This window comes from Lygodium microphyllum, chromosome 24 (genome assembly GCF_053477565.2).
Source record: "Lygodium microphyllum isolate KBCC chromosome 24, Lygodium_microphyllum_v1.1.10, whole genome shotgun sequence".
NCBI lineage: Eukaryota > Viridiplantae > Streptophyta > Polypodiopsida > Schizaeales > Lygodiaceae > Lygodium > Lygodium microphyllum.
Window position 1 is genome coordinate 121121498 of NC_141158.1, and position 20101 is coordinate 121141598.

General features: G+C 41.0%; 1 protein-coding gene across 3 annotated transcripts in view; it reads right to left on the reverse strand.

The window, feature by feature from the left end:
* The window catches only part of LOC148015589 (nucleobase-ascorbate transporter 12-like), a 45864-nt gene extending 26576 nt beyond the window's left edge, over positions 1 to 19288 (reverse strand). For 2 of the 3 annotated variants that reach the window (XR_015688425.1, XM_087665816.1), the window contains exons 1-6: positions 17717 to 19287; positions 17437 to 17534; positions 17181 to 17351; positions 16980 to 17080; positions 16612 to 16747; positions 16441 to 16491 (exon numbers count right to left, since the gene is read on the reverse strand). Coding sequence is in view for 2 of the 3 variants with exons in the window: in XM_087665816.1 (XP_087521942.1) it covers positions 16441 to 16491; positions 16612 to 16747; positions 16980 to 17080; positions 17181 to 17351; positions 17437 to 17534; positions 17717 to 18293 (1134 nt within the window). In the remaining variant the exon portion in view is untranslated. Of the gene's footprint in view, positions 1 to 16440; positions 16492 to 16611; positions 16748 to 16979; positions 17081 to 17180; positions 17352 to 17436; positions 17535 to 17716 lie in introns of all 3 variants that reach the window. The other variant, XM_087665817.1, reaches the window with a different exon arrangement.
* Positions 19289 to 20101: the final 813 nt, after the last annotated feature.

Genomic DNA, 20101 nt, shown 5'->3' on the forward strand with positions numbered 1-20101 from the left:
TCCCACAAACAGCATTAAATCAGAGCTGAAATACCTATTTTTGTGTGACGTTGTCATCACTTTCTTTAGTTCCTACATTGGAGAAGCAATCGGTTGCTCTTGAACCTAGACTGTGAGGCTCTTGCCTTAGCAAAAGTGCAAAGAAAATACAAAATTGTACATTCGATGGAATCAGCCCATCATGCAGAGCATTTCCTCTAAGTCGAAAGAGAGTTGACCAAAGGGAGCAAGCTCTACCTCCATACATAAGTCAGAGATGCAGAAGTACTCTCCATAGCTAATGTACTCACAGCAATCTACCCTCACTCCCTAAAAAACTTCACTCTCAAATCTGCCCCTCCTACCTATTACATTTTTTTTAATGCTCTCTCTCTCTTTTGGAAATTTGTGCCCAAATTGTGACACATGGCATACATGTAACAATTTTGCTGTTTAAACCTTCTGGTCTAAAATTCTCCATGATCGGTGCAAAATTTTACCTCGGCACAAACCAGAGAATTAATCCTTATGCAAAAACGAAGATAATATCGCGAACAAATTCTAGGATCCAAAAATAGTAACTCTCTAAATTTTAGGAATGGTAACCCTTGCATTCCTCAAGTTGTTCTGAGCAACTTTTATCTAGCTCAATTATGGTGACTTTTATTCCGTGAGCATTCTCATATGTGCATCGTCTATCTTGGCCAGGCTCATTCCTTTGCACCATCTCCAATGGCTAAGCATACAATCCCAAACCACTAGCATTCTATTCTTCAGTGCCCATTCAATGTGGAACCGATCCCAAGACTCAAACAAACCATTAGTTCAATTTATCCCAATGGCTGCCTCTTCTGGCCATACAAAGATCCCACCTTAATCCAAGAGAACTCTCGAGGTAAAAAGCAATAGCAACTAAAGAAAAGAAAAATAAAATTTTTATATAAGTAAATAAGAAAAGCAACTGCAAAAAGTATCACCACTTGGTTATAATTGGCCAATCAAATTATTTTTCTAGGCACCGAAATAATTATTAGATTAATTTTCAGTAATTAAAGAATGAAATTTAATATTTAATTATAGATAATGTTGGAAAAACCATTTGGAAAGGCTGCCACTTTGCAAACTTGCCCATACAAGCTAGTAAAAGGCTGAAGAAGAGAAAAAACGAGATCATTGTTACTGTAGCAAATGTGGAAGAGTTGCGAGTAACCATGGCCAGCCTATTTTCAGCCATTGCAGCCAACCACAAGTGAGTTTTGAGGAGGCGATTGCAGATTTGAACTCTCCATAGCTGGGCGATTGCATCCAAGTACAAGGTGACAGCTGATTTGGATGTCTCGACTGTAGGCAACAGCATTTAATGTTGTTGTGGTAAGGCAGCAGCTGCATTTGACTGATTTCAATCATTCCTTGTGACAAAACTCAAAAGTTTCTCTCTCTACAGCTTTCTCTCTCATCTCCCAGCCATTTCACAGCCTTGCTCCAAAAATCTTAGCATTTGGAGCCTTGGAGGATGAGAAATTGCAAATTTCTCTACTATAAGCCCTAATTTACAGTAGAAATTAGGGTTTAGTAACAGCCTCGAGAAGCGTGCCAAAAATTGGAAGCTCCAAGACTTGGATTTTTCAAGGCTAAAGGTGAATTTCAACTAAATTCAGGTGAAAGACTAGCCAGCCATTAAATTTGAGGCATTTCCATCATCTATGAAATGGGTGAAGGCCAATTAAGTGCCTAAATCAAGGGGCAAATCAGATTGAAGACTTGCTGGTCACTTTGAACAGCAAGGGGAGTTTGGATTGCGAAGGGGATCAAGAGAATCCCATTGTAAATCAACTTCTTCTTCAATAAAGCTAAAGAAATACCGAAAAATGTACCAATTTTGGACCAATCGAGTGTGCATTACCCAAGATCAGTAGGTAAATTTGTATTTTCAGATTTGCATTTATTGTTTGCTACTATAATTAAGTTGTAATCAGGGATATACCACCCATCCATGGAAGGAAGGCTGGTTTCAACACCTCTGTCAAAATACCATATTTGCTAAAATTTAGCAACATTAAATGCTGAATCAACCATAGAGGAATCATAATTGCATGTGAGAAATGCATAATCCTTTTCTATCAAGTTGGCGAAAGTATCACTATTTGCTGATTTGCTCGCTCATGCCTCTTGGACAGCCAAAACGGCAATCTTTCTTCTTCTCCTTGGCCAATCTCTTTCTACATTCATCAATATATTGACTCAGCTTCTTGCAATAATGGTATTTTCCTTTCTTTTTAGACTTTTCTACATCTTGGAGCCTTGTTTGATGTCTATCCAACATCATCACCCTTTTGCTAATTTTTTGCATTTTGCCTGATTTTACCCTTGCCTTTAAACTTGGAAAGCATAGCCACATCACCTAAACACAATGCAGCATTCTTCTAAGTCTGTTCCTCAACACAAGAGGCCTTCCAACTCCACAAATGTAAGGGGCTACTGCTGCCCCCCCTCAATGACAACACCAAAGAGATATGGAAACCAAGATATGACTCTAGAAGAGAGTTTTTAGTGTGATGTTCACCAATTCGGCTTCCTAAATAATCTCATCAACATTGAGCAACTACTCACACAAACCCTATAAATAAGTAAGGTGATATGTCATGCTATCATCCTCATCCATGTTTACATTGGCCAACTCTCTGCGAAAATAGGAGATCTTGGCCTCATTTTGGGCTGCAAACATACGCTCAAGTATGTCCCATGCTGAATTTGAGGTCTTACAAGACCCAATATGCAAAATAATGGCCTTTTTTACTGACAGTGGAATCAAATAAAGTGCATAAGCATCCTTCAAATCCCATTTTCTCTGATCCTCCGTAGGAGGAAGAGGATGGGCAGCAACAGCAGCACCAACAACCTATCCTTAATCATGGTGCTGAGATGTCTACGGTGTGAGACCTCTTGGTCGTTGCAAGTCACCTGTAACATAGTCTTACAAGTCCTTTGCAACAACAAGATTGCAAACCATAATACTCCACAACGAGTAGTTGAAGCCATCAAGTTTATCCTCCAAAATGATGACTCCAAAAACGTTGCTTTGATCATTATTCCCCTAACGTGCCATGCTGTCAATAATGGACAAAAATCTGCAGCCAAATACTTCAATGCTGGAGTATAGAGTGTGTACTCCTCAAAGCACCAAAAATCCCCATGAGATTATAAAACAAATACAGAATTGTCACACAAATACCAAAGTGTGCACAATGTCACCCAAATCAATACTCAACCAAAAAATAACAGCAATGCACTATTGTACACTACTGTATCACACTTGCCTTGTAATGTGTGCCCACAAATGTACAAATTTCAGCAAGTTAATGCCGATTCTCACCAAAATTTCTGAATTTTCCCTAATTTTTCTACTCAATCTGACTATAGCAACACTTAAATGCTGTTATACCGCTTATTTCCTACCTTGGAGTGCATGCAAGGCACAAGCCCCAAATTTCTTCCTGAAATTTCAAAGAAATTGAAGAAATTATTACCTTACAACACAAATTTCTGCAAAACGTCACCTCAGGATGCATGTTGATAGGGAAGAACAACTAGAATCTACCTCAAGATGTGTGTTGAAGCCTCTAGGCCAAAAAGCCCCAAATTTCTTGCTCAAATCATGAAGAAATTATACAATGTCAACGTTGTCGAAGAGATTTTCACATGAGAACTCAGATTGAGCAAAAGCCCCAAATTTTTGGCAACACGAGTTGAGATTGGGACTAAGATTCCATAAGATGTCAAGCAAGAGGCTAAGCAAAGGCAACTGAGGAACAATAGCGGTGGCAGCAACAACAAATGTGCCTACAAGAGACAGTGCAGCCAAGCAAAGGTGGCAAGGGTGCAAGCGGCGACTCTACAGGTGGTGGCGCAAGCAAGGTGGCAAAAGAGACAGGGTAGGCTACGACAGCAACCAAGGCAAGTAGTGGCCAGTCAAGCGTTGGGAACACCAAACAGGCGGAGGCAAACCAAACACCTTGCAAATGGCAAAGAATCAGTGGAGATGGCGACTGCAAGTGGAGCCAGATAGGCGCAATGGCAAGCGGTGAAAACGAACAAGGTGGGGGAAGCGCAACTCTGCTCAACGGTGTTGGGCACAAGGCAAAGTGGCATAGGATATGCGTAGCTGGTGGGCAAGCTGGTAACAATGGCAGCAATGCCTAGTTGCTAGCAAGTATTGGATAAGACCTAGCAAAGAGCTTGAGCTGGCAAGTGCTAGACAAGATCTGGTAGAGAGCTTGAGTCGGTTGTCACAAGGTGGCCCAATTGGCTGCACACTAGTGGACAAAAGGCGGACTAAGCCCCCAGCTAGCGGCTCCTCTAGGCGGAAATGGCAACTCAATAGTGAAAGACTGTGCACTGTAGGATAGCTGCAGTAGCTATTCTCTTCCTTGTACGAGCAAATAAAGCTAGTGGCAAGACCTTGAGTGGAGCGGCATGGACAATGGAAAAGAGAGAAACGAGACAATGACAATGAGTGAGTTGAAGCAAGAGAGTAGAGTGTACTTGTTGAATTGAAAGATAGAGTGAAAGTACAACCCTAGTTTAGGTCATTGGTTGACCTAACCAACCTTCCACCACCTAACTAAAGTTAGGCTAACTTACTCTAGTTCTAGTGTCACTACTTTAATGTCTAAAGGCACTAGGTATACACACTACATTGATACTTTAATAAGTGTCCACACCACATGAAATACATTAGGCACTATCAAAAATTACCAAATTCTAACAAGCTTGCCACTGATGAGTGGTCACAAGTTATGGTGGACCCACGCAATTGGTTAAAGAGAGGATAGTACACACTTCCACATGTATGACCTAATCGGGCATCTATGACCAGAACTCATGCATATCAGGCTTAGAATTGCACACAAAAAGGATTAATGCCTTGAAGTGTCAATTAGATCTACCAAAACAAATAATTACAATCAACAAGATAGCATGATCATGAATGTTTATACAATGTGCATGTGTAAGCTGAAAACTTAAAATACACATATATTTGCAAAGGAAACTTGTATAAAGATTTCAACATTGTTTTTATAACATACTCATAAAGAGCTTTCATCACATGACACGCATATTGGGGATACCTAAAATTTAGGGGGTCCCTCAATTTAAGGAGCCTCAGATTGACCTAAAAATACTAGCCCTCAAAAATAGGATGATATTCTAAAAATAGTAAGTTTTGTGTTTTGGCAATGCTTACTAAATTTGCATATTTCTATTACTAACAATATTCAACCAAAAAGGAAGGCCATAGAGAAGAGACAGGTATCATGATACATGTCACACAAGCTTCCAAGTGTCCTACCACTTGTCACACCTAGTGCCATGTGGCTAGACACTTGTCTTATACTACTCCACTTTTTCATTTTACACTAGCTCTCCCCTTTCTCCTATATAGAGAGCTCAGTTTTCTTTGTTCTATATCATTTTTCTTCATTGTAAACTCTTATACAACAATTGAAGATAGCCTAAAGTTGGCCCTATCCATCTCCATAATCATCCTCCACTCCTCCATCATTGAATACCTCCCCATATTTCCTCTTCTTTCATTGTTATTTTACAACACAACAAACCTATAAATTCCCTTCTTGAGATTTTCTTCCATTCCAAAAACAACAAGAAAGCCATACAAATGCATCATTATTCATTAATGGAGAAAGGTTGATTTTTTCCCTTTCTACTATTGTTCTATTAAAAAATCACTTATTTTTGTTACAAAGTAAGTGATGCATGAGTGCATGTACAACTTTACATGATCTTGTGAGAGTGAAAACTACTTCTCTTCGGACTCCAGTTAATTGTAACTGAGCTTTTCCCTAAAGGACTTGGGTTGAGTAAAAATACATTTCTTCGAGGCAAGGCATCGAGGGGAGGGAGGGCCATCTTCAACCCTCAATCTTATCTCCATTACTTCTACATTTTCATGGCTGTAATTTTCTAAATAATTGACATATTCAACTTCAAGAATTTGTGTTTTTCATTTCTCAAAATATTAAGTCTCAAAAACAAACAAATATTATAAGAGCTATATGTTCGAGACATTTATAGAGTCCAAAGGCAAAAAAGATCCTCCTACTCATGTACAACACCACTGAGAGAGAGAGAGAGAGAGAGAGAATGCAAAGTCAAAAATGATCCTCCTAATTATATGTATACAAGGTAATTTGGCATGCCTTGCCAACATCACATTCAAACTCAATGCAATCTAGCCACTCACAAACCGACACATTCTCACTCTCTATCCACTACATACATCTATTCTTCTATCCTATCAAGGGCAAACCTCCATTCAGCCATAAATACTCATCTGTGCAAAACCCAATGCCTAAATTCATACCATCCCAACATGTATGAATGTCCAAAATGCATGTCTTGCACTTATCCAAGGACTAGGCAACTATAAGACCTCAAAACTATATCATTTATGTGATATCATTAGTTGGATAACACAAAGAGGCATCTACACTAAGTGGAAACTACCCAATTAGCTCAACAATTGTGCATCTTGCTGAGATTTGCTCTAAATAGACATCCCAAGGCACACCCCAATTCATGGTTGTCTCTTCCACTAGTCTAATGGAAACCCTCTAAAGAGCCATAAACAACATTCATATCCACCACGAGGTGCAAATTTCATATGTCATACCAGTATGTATATAGCTTTCCACCCACCTCTTCATTCCTATGCAAAGGACACATTGTGACCAAAGGTTGCACTTCGCTATGGCTCCTCTCGAAGTAACAGAAACTCTTGGTCCCACCTCTTGACCAAAAATGAAAATTTTAAACATGGAAATTTATGACTCTATTGCATTGTCCTTCTCACAACCAAATACTTAAGGTCAATGTCGCTTCATTGAATTTACTTGACTGTCCATCAACACCACCTTTCACGGAACTTCTACCAAAATATCCTCCTTACTCAAGCATAGGAGAAGCTGCAAGACACATGTCTCCAAAGAAAAATAAGCAAAAGTAGCAACAAGGATGGATGTATAGGTCCAACATTCATGTATAACTTTGAAGATGGCCTAAATACAATATTCCCAACTTTCTTCATATCCTCTATAATCAAGAATTGTATTCAGCCTGCCATCTTCCACCTTGATGTTCACAATAGACCAGCCAAAATTATATTGTTTCAAAATTTCTTAAATACACAAGTGTGCCAAAGCTCTGGGGATCCCTTATTCTTAATTTCAGCATTCCACCATTGATCCATCTAGGGGGCCAATGCCTTGGTCTCTTCAGGGTGGGACCTTTTGGGTGCATGATTGCCCCCTTGGGCATCCTTTTGGACCAAAGAGGGGGTGTTGAGCAAGTTGAAATAGCAGCTTAATTTCACATAAATTAGCATACAATGGGGCCTAATATAAGTCTCTATTTAATAAAAACACATTTTACTTAGTTTAGTGGTAGAACACTCACCCAAAAATCTCCTATAAAAGGGCATTTGGCATGTTGTGAGCATTCCCTCTCATCCTTCATCGCTGTTATTGCTCTCCCAGCTCATTGCCCTCTTCCTCCATCCTCCACCACCAAAAACTCATCACCATACTCCAACCCTCGCAAATGACCATCACCATCATCATACCCTGCTACATTTACTCCCTGCCCTTCTCCAACTGCCATCGTCAACGGGCCATGTCATCATCCCCCCAATGTACCACTAAAACTCCTGCTATCCAAATTGCAACATGTCATATAAGGCAAGCTAACACCCCCTCTCAAATCCTAGGAGGGTTTGAAGACCTAACAATCGCATGTGATAAAGCAAAGAAGCCAAGGGAGAAAGCATAACTTGTAATGGATCGTCTCGAATCCACGTCACCTGCCCAATCCGAGTCACTCCATCCAGAAAGAGTGACCCCCCTCTCATACATGATCTTGTAGGATCGAGTCCCTTGCAAATACCGAAGAACACGCAAGGCTGCCCGCCGATGATCTTGTGTACTGGAGATGTACCTGTACTGGGAAATAAAAATGCCATGTGCCATCTGATAAATCTCCAATCCAAGAAAGGAGTGAAGGATCCCAAGATCCGTCGTGTCAAACTCTTGCCGCAAAATAGCCCAAGTGTGATCCACCTCCTAAGCGTTGCTCCTTGTAATGATAAGATCATCAATATACAAAATCACCAAAATACATCGGCTACCCTCAACCTTGAAGTATAGGTTGGGGTCATGATCGGAGCGATGGAAACCACTCTCCACAAAGAAGCGGTCAATCCTCTCGTACCAAGCTCGAGGAGCCTGCTTCAGGCTGTAAAGGGCCTTTCACAATCTATAGACATGGTCCTCCTTCCCCTACACAAGAAAACCGGGAGGTGGGGAAACATAGACCTCCTCTGCAAGGACACCATTCAAGAAGGCTAACTTGGCGTCCATTTGATAAACAAGCCAACAATAGTGGGCTGCAAGAGCCAAAATGACCCAAATAGTAGACATCCGAGCCATAGGTGCAACTATACATAGCCAGCAAAAAGAGAGTGAGAGAAGAATGACTAGGGGTCAACTATACATAGCCAGCAAAACTAGCCAACTGGACTCCAAAAACAGGCCGGCCTGCACAAACACGCCATAAAAGTGCTACTGGCCACCCAAGAAGGAAATGCAGCCAAACACACATCCTAAGTAAACTGATAGAGCTCCTCTGTCTCCTGCCAGACTTTGACAGGAGCTCACAACCAAGAGATGACAGACTGACATGCTAAATAAGGCAAGCTAACACCCCCTCTCAGATCCTAGGAGGGTTTGAAGACCTAACAATCGCATGTGATAAAGCAAAGAAGCCAAGGGAGAAAGCATAACTTGTAATGGATCGTCTCGAATCCACGTCACCTGCCCAATCCGAGTCACTCCATCCAGAAAGAGTGACCCCCCTCTCCATACATGATCTTGTAGGATCGAGTCCCTTGCAAATACCGAAGAACACGCAAGGCTGCCCGCCAATGATCTTGTGTAGGAGTCGTCATGAAAGAAGACAACAAAGCCACCACAAAAGAAATAACCGGCCGAGTGTGGACAAGCCAAATAAGAGAGCCAACAAGGCACCTGTAATGGGTACCATCTGAAAGGGGAACTCCATCTGCCACAATCTTGGACTCAAGGTCCATGGGGTAGGATACAGGCCGACACTCGGCCATACGAAACTCTGAAAGAAGCTTGGAGATGTACCTGTGCTGGGAAATAAAAATGCCATGTGCCATCTGATAAATCTCCAATCCAAGAAAGGAGTGAAGGATCCCAAAATCCGTCGTGTCAAACTCTTGCCGCAAAATAGCCCAAGTGTGATCCACCTCCTAAGCGTTGCTCCTTGTAATGATAAGATCATCAATATACAAAATCACCAAAATACATCGGCTACCCTCAACCTTGAAGTATAGGTTGGGGTCATGATCGGAGCGATGGAAACCACTCTCCACAAAGAAGCGGTCAATCCTCTCGTACCAAGATCGAGGAGCCTGCTTCAGGCTGTAAAGGGCCTTTCACAATCTATAGACATGGTCCTCCTTCCCCTACACAAGACACAATCTATAGACATGGTCCTCCTTCCCCTACACAAGAAAACCGGGAGGCTGGGAAACATAGACCTCCTCTGCAAGGACACCATTCAAGAAGGCTAACTTCGGGTCCATTTGATAAACAGACCAACAATGGTGGGCTGCAAGAGCCAAAATGACCCAAATAGTAGACATCCGAGCCATAGGTGCAAAAGTCTCAAAATAGTCTAAACCTACTCTCTGTGCAAAACCCTTGGCAACAAGCCTAGCTTTGTGCTTGTCCAAGGAACCATCTGCAAGATACTTGGTCTTATAAAACCACTTCACACCAATCACCTTCTGCTACTTGGGACGTGGGACAAGCTCCCAAGTCCGATTTCGCTCAATGGAATCGAGTTCATCCTGCATAGCCTAACTCCAAACATCCTATGCAAGAGCCTCCTCAACCATAGAAGACTCGGAATCCCAAAGAATTTGTGACATAAGAGCATAGTTCACACAGAGTGAACTATACTACTGGGCTTGTAATCGGGTTGATCTATGTAACCAAATAGACTCCTCCTGCTGCAAGGGAGACCAAATAGCCTTCGAAACGTGCAAAGCACTTGTTTGTGTAAGGGACTACCCCTCACTAAGGGAAGGTTCCTCATCTGAAGAAGGCACTCCCTCTGTTGGTTAAGTGTCCTTAGAAGACTCCTAAAGGGAGGCAGAAGGGATAAAAGAACTCGACGAAGTAGTCGCATCTGCCCAAGGTGGAAGAAAAGGCGGAGTAGAGGGCAGGGAAGGAGGAGGGAGAGGAGCCGAGAACAAAGAAGGGATGCTAAGAGACAACCTAAAGGACGAAGAGGAACAGAAGGCGGAGGAGGGTCAATCAATGATGAAGTATCACCTGTAAGAGAACCATCAATTGGATCCTTAGAAGCCACAACCTCTTCTTGTCCACATAGACAAGTGCATCACATCCAAAGATGCCAATTGAGACACGGAAGGCTTCGTCCCAAAGAAAGCCTCATAGGGAGTCATGTCTTGTAATGCCGAAGTTGGAGAGCAGTTGCAGATGTGAACCGCAGCATCCACCGCAGGAAGACTCCTATACTCCAACATTAATCAGGCCATCTCCAACATGGTCCTATTCGCACGCTCCACCACACCATTCTCTGATGGTGTGTTCGAATGGGAATACTCCATCCAAATGCCGTGATCCCTGCAAAACTAAAAAAAGAGGGGAGAAGTAAACTCGCCACCGTCATCCATTCGTACACCACGGACTTTGGAAGTAGTTTGTGTTTTCACAAACACCTTCTACTCACAAAATCGGGAATATGCCTCGCTCCTGTAATTCAGAGGTGAGGCCACAAATAGTGACTGAAGTCATCCACAATCACCATCAAATACTTGGCCTTCCAAAGGGAGGCCGTGCCCATAGGTCCGCAAAGATCGGTATGTACCAACTCCAGCCGCATAGAAGCCCTCCTAGTGGCAACCTAGAAATGTAATTGTCAATACTGCTTACCTCGCAAGCAACTAGGGCACAAAGTGTGAATAGGAGGGAAATCTGGAAGTCCCTCCACCACCTCTTGTTGAGAAGCCAACCAAAGACACATCCTGAATAAACTGACGAAGCTCCTCTTTCTCCTGTCAGACTCTGACAAGAGCTCACAACCAAGAGATGATAAACTAACATGCTAAATAAGGCGGACTAACAAAATTATGGTTTGCAGTAACCCTAAATTATCTTGCATTAATCCCTAATTATATCTCATTTACCAAAACTCCAAAAGGCCATTAATACTTATCAAAAATAAATGGCTTTATTTTTGAACAATAGACTTAAAACAATTAAATTAGGATTTGCACTAATCCTAAATTATTCTGCATGAATCTCTAATTATGACTCCTTAAAACAGCTCCAAAAAGCAACTAATGTCAATTAACAAAAATAAATGGCTTTATTTTGAGCAATAGAACAAATGAACCTAAATCCTCTACAAATAGAGTCAATTGTGGCCATCCCATTCTGATCATTCAATAGCCCTTAGCCATCTGCCTTCTACCCTCACACCGTTGCCCACACCCCGTCAAGGACTGCTATTGGATATAGAGCTCGCATGCGTAACCAACAGACTATGGAAAATGAAACTCCATGGAGGTGTGAAACCAACCTTCCTTCCGTGGATGGGTGGTAATTCCCTAATTATAACTTAGTTATAGCAATAACATTTATTACAAACTGAGAAATGCAAATTAAATTATAATCTTGGACAATGGACACCCTGTTGGCCCCAAAACTGCCGCCTCTTTCGGTATTTATTTAACTTAATTGAAGAAGAAGTTGATATACAATGGGATTCTCCCAATCCCTTTTGGTATTTCAACTCCCCTTGTTGTCCAAAATGACCAACAAGTCTTCAATCTGATTTGCCCCTTGATTTGGACAATCAATTAGCCTTCACCCGCTTTGAATGAGATGGAAAATGCCCCAAATTCATTGATTTGCTAGTCTCTCCACTTGAATTTGACTAAAAACAGCTTCAACCCTATTGAATCCAAGTCTTGGGCCTTTCAATTTTTGGCACGCTTTCCGAGGCTACTACTAAATCCTAATTTTTACTATGTAGATTAGGATTTACAGCAGAGAAATCTGAAATTTCTCAACCTTTGGTGATCTCAATGATGTAATCTTCGAAGCAATGCTATAGAAAGGCTAGGAGATGAGAGATAATGCTTACAAGAGAGAAAATTCAAACTTTTTTTGCAAAAAACTGAAGAAAATCTGTCATTTACTGCTATTGCCCTATCTCAACAGCTTGTAAATACAAAGAACTGAAGAAAATCAGTCATTTACTACTGCTTACCTATCTCAACAATCTGTAGATGCTATCAGCTCCTATTGATTGGTCTTCTCCTACCCTTCACAACCTCAAAAGATCCTCCAATGGCTGCAAATCAAACCAACAACATCTCCTTCCTCTCTCTTACAGGCTAAATACACTAAAATGCCTCTGTCCACCCTCTAAAGACGTTTTTCAACCTTGCATGGGCATTTTTGGCAAGTGGCAGCCTTCCCAAATGGTTTTTTCAATATTATCCATAATTAAATATTAATTTTTAATCTTTAAATACTAAAAATTAATCTAATAATTATTTTAGTGTCCTAAAAAATAATCTGACTAGTCAATAATTATATTGGCAAGCAACTTTTATTCCTGAGTGTCTCTGCACCATCTTTGACCATCAAATTGGCATTAGATATCATTAAACGCCACTTCTCTAGTGTCATCAACTGACACTTATGGACAAATGAATGACCTAAGCCAACAACTGGCACCAGATACCACCAAGTACATGTGCGACATAGATTATAACAACTTTTGCCTTTGACACCTCGTGATTTCCTCGAGTCTTGGACTCATAAATTTACTCTAATCCCAATTGCACCTCACATGTGCAACATTTACTTAACCATGTGATCAAAAATCAATCCACATGTTAAGCGAGTTTTCAAAAATACATGTCCTCATGACAGGCCTCCCCCTTAAAATCCTTGCAATCGTCCTCACTTACACTTTCAAATGCATGAAAAGCAAAATAGTAAATTGAAATTTCCACAAGGCGTCATAGTTAATACAACATTACGCACTATTTCTCAACCATTCCATATGCCCAACACATGCTGAAAATTAACAATCAATCATAACATAACATAAGACTCACAAAGAATCTTAAAAACATTGCCAGATTATCATGTGACATGTCTGTTTCTCATGCACTCAACTCATTTGGCAAAACCAAACCATAGCATAGCATAACCAAGCAATAACCATGGCTAAAACATCACTGGCATCATAACATATGCTATTGTCCATGGAAAAAAATGTAAACCATTAAAATTTGAGCATAATCTAATCATAAATCTATCACTTGTTGATCTAAGAACTGATCACAAACTACCGCAAATGTGACCCCAAATTGATTATAAACTCATTTCAAAAAATGACCAACAATCAATGCAAAAACTGATGTAAAACTAATCCCAAAAGTGACCATAAACAGTTCTCAAGTTGATCAAAAACTGAGCTAAAATTGATCAAAATTTTTGTCTCAAAATTGAAAAAAATTCATGTCAATTTGATCATAAGTTGATGCCAAAGTATAGTTCCAATGCTTGGGTGAAACTCATACTCCTTTGCATATACCTCACAGTGACTAGTACACTACGCAGTGACCTCATTGCAAAATACTGTCAACACGGTATCTTGGATGCATGCTGAATACATTCGAGATCCACTACATACGAGATTTGTCCATAACTGGAGAAGTGAAAGGGCTATTGTTCCCTTGAGCATCAGGCAATACTCTAAACCCTTGCTCTACTGAACCCAATGGAGCCCGAACTAAAGTCAGCTCTAGCTAAAAGGCATCTAGGTAAAGCTCCAACATATGAGAATGGTCTGCACTCATTGGATGAAACTAGCAATTGGCCCACCTTCGAAAAGTTAGTATGCTTTGAAAAGCTTTAAGCAAGTTTGTACTTCATAAACTTTTCAGTCAATTGACATTGAACAAGAGTTTTTGGGATGATTGAAAAGCTCTTCATGATTGATAGTCTTGGTCTTTAAAACTCTATTAATGTATTATCCTATGATCCCCCAATTAAAGATATTAATAAATGGTCCAGATCCATGTTATTTGGGTCTCTACCTATCCTACAAGCATGTAGTTGAGAACATTTGTAATTTTTTCAAGAGAGGGCTATGTTACAACCATGAGTAATTTTGGCAAACTAACTACTATACATTGTCTTTGTATATAAACCCTAACCCTAATTTCTCAAAGTAAAACCCTAGCATGTATGAATGGTGCAATAATGAGATCAGAACCTTGTGTTGATAGTGCATTTGACAATTTTGGTCAAAGATGAACTTGAAGAATCAACAATTCTGGCAGCATAAATGAAATTTTATGTATCATTCCATGCCTAAAAATAGCATTCCAAACAAGTCATTTGATTGTTGTAAAAAGACCATGTTCATACAACATGGCATATCATAAATGATTATGATGACATAGCATTACACCTAATGACAACAAATTTTTGACATGGTGAAATCAAAGAAGAGCTTGCTTGAATGACTTGCCATCCTAAAAGTATTACAATACCACAATCTCTTACCTCTATTGATCTAGCCTACTAATAGCAAATTGAGGCACAAATTCCATCAAGTTGCACGGTTTGGCATTTATTAGAGAACTCTAGTTTGGGTCCCAAGGCTTACAAAGGCAGCGCTTGTCTAGGGGATCCCAAAGGGGACCAAGCAACTCCCTTTGGGAGGGTTCAGAGGCAACATGCCTAACCCAATGATAAAGAGAATATTCCCTAGAACATTCCTTGGTCACATAGTAACATGGGATGTGTTTTGAGAATGGGAACAAGAACAAGGATGGAGGCAAGAATTGGCATCCCTTGTCACCATTAGAGAGGAATCTAACACGGGGATGGGCGTAGGACAATATAGGGATGGGATGGAACTGGACAAGAAGCTAGAAAATGGCCATCCCATGTTACTATGCTTGGTCAACCAACAAAGGTTCATACTATGGTAGGTCGGTCAAGCCAACTTGACGGCCTTCACGGGCTATAAAAAACAAACCCCCTCGAAGTCATGATTATCTATCTTCAGTCCAATTAGAGTTCTTTCAACTAGCCTTAAACTATCCACCTAGATTCTATCTAGATCACCATCTAAGCTTCACAATTGAAGTACACTAGTGGATAAAGCTATCTTGTATTAGTCTTTTTGGAATTAAAGAATTTTTTTTCTCCTCCATTCTATTAGATGCTTAGATTCTATATGCTACGTCATAATTTTTACAATACATAGATGTGTCCATGGACACATAAAATCTAGAATGACAATAGGTTGTTCTCTCCAATAAATTAGCACAAATTTACATTGTTTTTGTTGGCAAGAGATACAATGCTACATGAATACTACTAAGTAACATATAGCAAGAGATTTATTGTTACACACTACTTGTTGGATCTACACAAGCTGCTAGCTTGTATATATGTGTCTTTGTTTGGGGCTATTATATAGAGATCTAGGATTGTCCAAGTCTTGTGCAAGTGTTCAATAGCTAGCAATAAAGGAGTTCTAAAGAGATTTCTAAGTTTTGATTCTTAAACTATTTTTGGATAACAAGTTGCAATCTAGATCTATGTGCTACAAAGGAAAATAACTATTGGGCACCCTTCTAAGAGATTGGCTATTTGTGATGTAAGCATCAAAAGTGTATTACAATCATCTAATGTACTTGATTCTCTCTCCTAAAAGAGGCACCAAGATTTGGGGCCAATCTGTAATTGGCATTTCAGTGAAATTGTACTTTTGTGAAGGGTGTTGAGTTTGTTGCAACAAAGAGATGCTAAAGAGATTCCTCTATTTTAGATTGTTTTGGGGCAACAAGGTGCGCCCTAGAATGTCCATGCCAAAGGGAGGGAAGAATTATTGGGCCCCCCAATTAGGTAATGCAATAATCAAAGAGTGTATTATAATTGACTAGTGTATTTGATTAACTCTCTAACAAATAAAAGAAATACGGCAAGGGACACCAAGGTTTGGCACTAATCAGATGTTTGGAATATTGCTATGAAGTATCACATTTATCTATGCTCTCTCCTAGCTTAAGGCTTATAGTTGAAGTCACTACATCCAAAGATTCGTTTTTTGGTGAATACTACTATGCCAATTAGGGCTTTAAGATCAATAACTCAGCCTTTTGTAATTTGGAACGTAAGTGAGTCTTTGTAATACCATAATGACAAAAGTTGCAATCACCAAATCGTTTCCTAGTTTACAGAATCTGAGAAAATCTTCAGGCCCTAAATCAAGAAGCTGAAAGTGTAAACATACCGCATAAACTTGGAATATGCGATGCCCTAAAATTGAAATTTTGCGCAAGTACTGCAGAACAACAGTGAAGAAAGTAGCACAGTAAGAACTACAAAAATAGATAGATCCATATCCTTCCAACCTTTAGAAATCAAAACAGCTGCCATTGAAGATGAATGTGATGCAGCATACCAGCGCAAACAAAATTACTACAAAAATTTGTGGTATGCCTATCTCAGCACAGGAACCAACAACTGGGAATCCATATGTAAAAAAGGCCAACCCAACTGCAGCCAGTGTTGGAGTCACCACCACAGGGTTTATCAACCTGCAAAGCATATTGGAATACATGAACCAAAAAGGCAAATTTCCATCACAAATTGTAACTTCTGCTGAATGTTGTCAGGGAAAATGGAATCTCTGCAAAGTTGACTCTCAAGCAGCACAGTTGATAACAATATACCTTTCAAGAGCATCAAGTAAATCTTTTTCTCAAAAACAATGAACTATAGAAGAGTTTGAACTCAAGCAATTACTAGCAATGAGTTAGGCCTGAACACCTGAGCAGTATTGACATCAGCCCACTGTATCCCAAAAAGACTTGCAACACAGATGCAGCGATAACAGCACCTTGGAGTTCCCTCATAGTGTGCTTGAACCTCTGAATATCATATACAATTCAGGCAAGCAATCTTTGAAAAATATACAGCTTGACAGCATCAATTCTATAGTACAAGATTGAGTTTGAAAGGACAACGTACATCAGTGCTTATGCTCAAAAATTCTTTGGAGTTTATTATTGTAAGTGCAGGAGCAAGATATACAAAAGAGGCTCCTTGAATTAATGGCAACCTTGACCCAAAGAAAGTGTGCATCAAGGTTGCCAGACCAGTCACCATAAGCACGGTAGAGACCACTTGGGCTGTTTCTTCCTGGAGAAGTTTCCAGAGTAAGAAATACGTGCTGCCTGTCAAAATACACTTGAATTTTTGACAGCATTTGAAAAAAGGGACTTACATCACTTCCACCCATGGCAGGCACTATAATTAAAGGAATAAGGACAATAGAGCCAGCAATTGAAAGGTAATGTTGAAGCCCATAAAGAATCATCGGAACTGCAATATCATCAAAATGAATAAAAGGGAATATATTAGGGGCAGACTTGTTGCAGTGACAATTTGACCACGACCAACAGAATAAGCAGTTTGATTCTAGTGCATGTAGGGGGGTAGCTTGATACAGATGGGGGCGTGTTCTGCTGATGCTCAAAATTTGCTGGATATCAAAAGCCACTCACCAATACCAGGATTATCTCGGATCTCATACTTCATATGTGAATGTTTGGCCAAGAACGCATCATCCGGGTCTTGCGACTGAGAAATCATATCCGTCTCAGATTCCTTTGATCCCCTGAAAGGCTCTGGCCTTATTTGTGGTGCAGCAACCCGATGATTTGAATTCAAAGCCTTCTTCTCTGTAGCGATTGCAGGAGCTGCAGGATGTGGAGCACCCGTGTTGGAAACTTTCGGCTTCTGAGTTTCTGTAGTCTCATTGGTCTGTGATGCAATGTTAGTTCGATGGTCTTTTCGGCCCCGATCCAAGGCATCAAGTTCCTTGGAAGAAGTTCTACTGATCTCTGCATCACTTTTGGAAGCTGTAGTCTCACCAGAGACTGTGCTCTTGTAGCCAGTTCTACGGGCCCATGATTTCAGAATCTCAACGTTATGGCCATGACCCGGAGGCAAGGACTCCATCCTAGGAGGCCAGGGGCCAGGTCTTTTTCCGTGCGATGGTGCTTCCCGAGCAACATCCTGGGCTTGCACAGACTGAGAAGGCAGTGGGCCCAGAGTTGGAAGTCTTGGAGGAGGCTGCATTCTGCCAAAAGGAAAGGCAGAATCCAGAAGAGGCTGCTTGCCCAAAGCTCCAGCTTCTGCTACTGAGGCAGTGGCCTGCCAATGCTCCTTCTTCTGATCATGTTAGGGCGTTCACATGTCCGATAGGGAGTTCCAAAACTTGCCACAATCCAGTTTAGCTGTCAAAGGGGCAGATAAATCAACACCATGGACCAGAGCCTTGAAACCACTGGTCGGACGATTCGAGCTATCAGATCAGTATCCATTCATCTTAGAAACTCATTTCTTCAATGAATTCGATGTCCACCGTTCTAGGAGGAAACCTCTTTGTCAAAGTCTTATGTGAACCTTCTAAAGCTAGACTGAGGAAACTTGGATGACTAGAACCTTTTCATCCGAACCTGCTCAAGCCATGGGCCTGAGAACTTAAAGCAGCCACCATGTCATCACAGTTCCATGACATGCCAAGAACTCTTCCAGCTGAATGAATTTAGTGTTTGGCTGTAGGGTACTCCTTCTCTGTCAGTCTGAAGTTAACTCGTTGAAGAGGATACGAGTGAGAGAGAGATTGAACCGGCACAGAACATGAGCGAGAAGTACCTCTGTTCTAAGGTTAACTCATCCAAGAGGATCCCAATGAGAGAAAGGGAGCGAGAACGCTGACAAAGAACATGAGCTCAAGCACTTTGCCTGCGATTCAAGCTAATATGAGCTGAGAGGTAGCTTCAAATACTGCAAAGGCAATGCTTTCTCGAGCTGCTAAGCGATGTGTAACCACCATGATGCGGCTGAGAGAGAGAGAGGGGGAAGGGCGGAGTGCTAGGGGCGGGGAAGCAAACCCGAAGCAAAAGAGTGAGCAAACGAATTTTTAAAATGAGAGAGAAAGAAAGGCTGCCAGAATATGGGAAATGGGGAGTAGTGAGTATCTTTATCCGCTGCAGCCAGAAGAGCTGCAGAACAGGAGACTGCAACTAGGGAAGATGATGCCCTCTCTCATGAGTCACAGAGAGAGAGAGAGAGAGAGGACTCAGTTGGCAATAAGTCATCCTCACAGTGCTGCAGCTGGAGGGGCGCTTCACACGTGAGCTGTTGTTGGCCAAGCCCAGTCTAACGTCCCATTCACACCAGCGCCATATGAGGCCCGTCACGCACCGCATGTCAACCGATGAGTCCAAACGTGTGCAGTAAGGGAACCAACCAAAGAACACCTAATGCAAAAGATGTGCCTTTTTTTGGTGGGGGACAAGGGAGGGGGAAGGGGAAGGGGAAGGGGAAGGGGAAGGGGAAGGTCACATTTTGTATTCTTTGGTGATCTGAATAGCGTCGAGCTCCAGATGAACCACTTTATGTAGGAACAACAAAGTCGAAGTGGATTTATGTTGCACTTCGTTCATGGAGAATGGAAAACGAGAGGAAAGTGAAGCTCAACCTTTCTGCCCATAAGGCATAGTCCCATTCCGCTTCCCTAAAATAGCATAAATCGAGATTTTAACTCTACTGACCCTAGGTCTTCACAGTCTCGTTATCACGTCTTGTGAGAAAAGTTCCCAGCTAAACGGAACCACCCTTCCGTAGGACGGACCCAAGTCACGTCCACCGCACTTTCCTCGAATTGCTTAGTTATCTAATTACCTACCACATTATGTTTGACATACAAAAGCAACTTCCTTAATTAATCAATTTAAACACAGGTTCCTTCACGTAAGTTAGGCACTAATATTTTTTTTTTAAAACAATGTCAAGCAAGTTCCTTTTCCAAATATTTGACCTTTATTTATCATAGTCTTTGAATACTTCAAGTGTCATGCCCGAAGGCTATCCCAGCAATC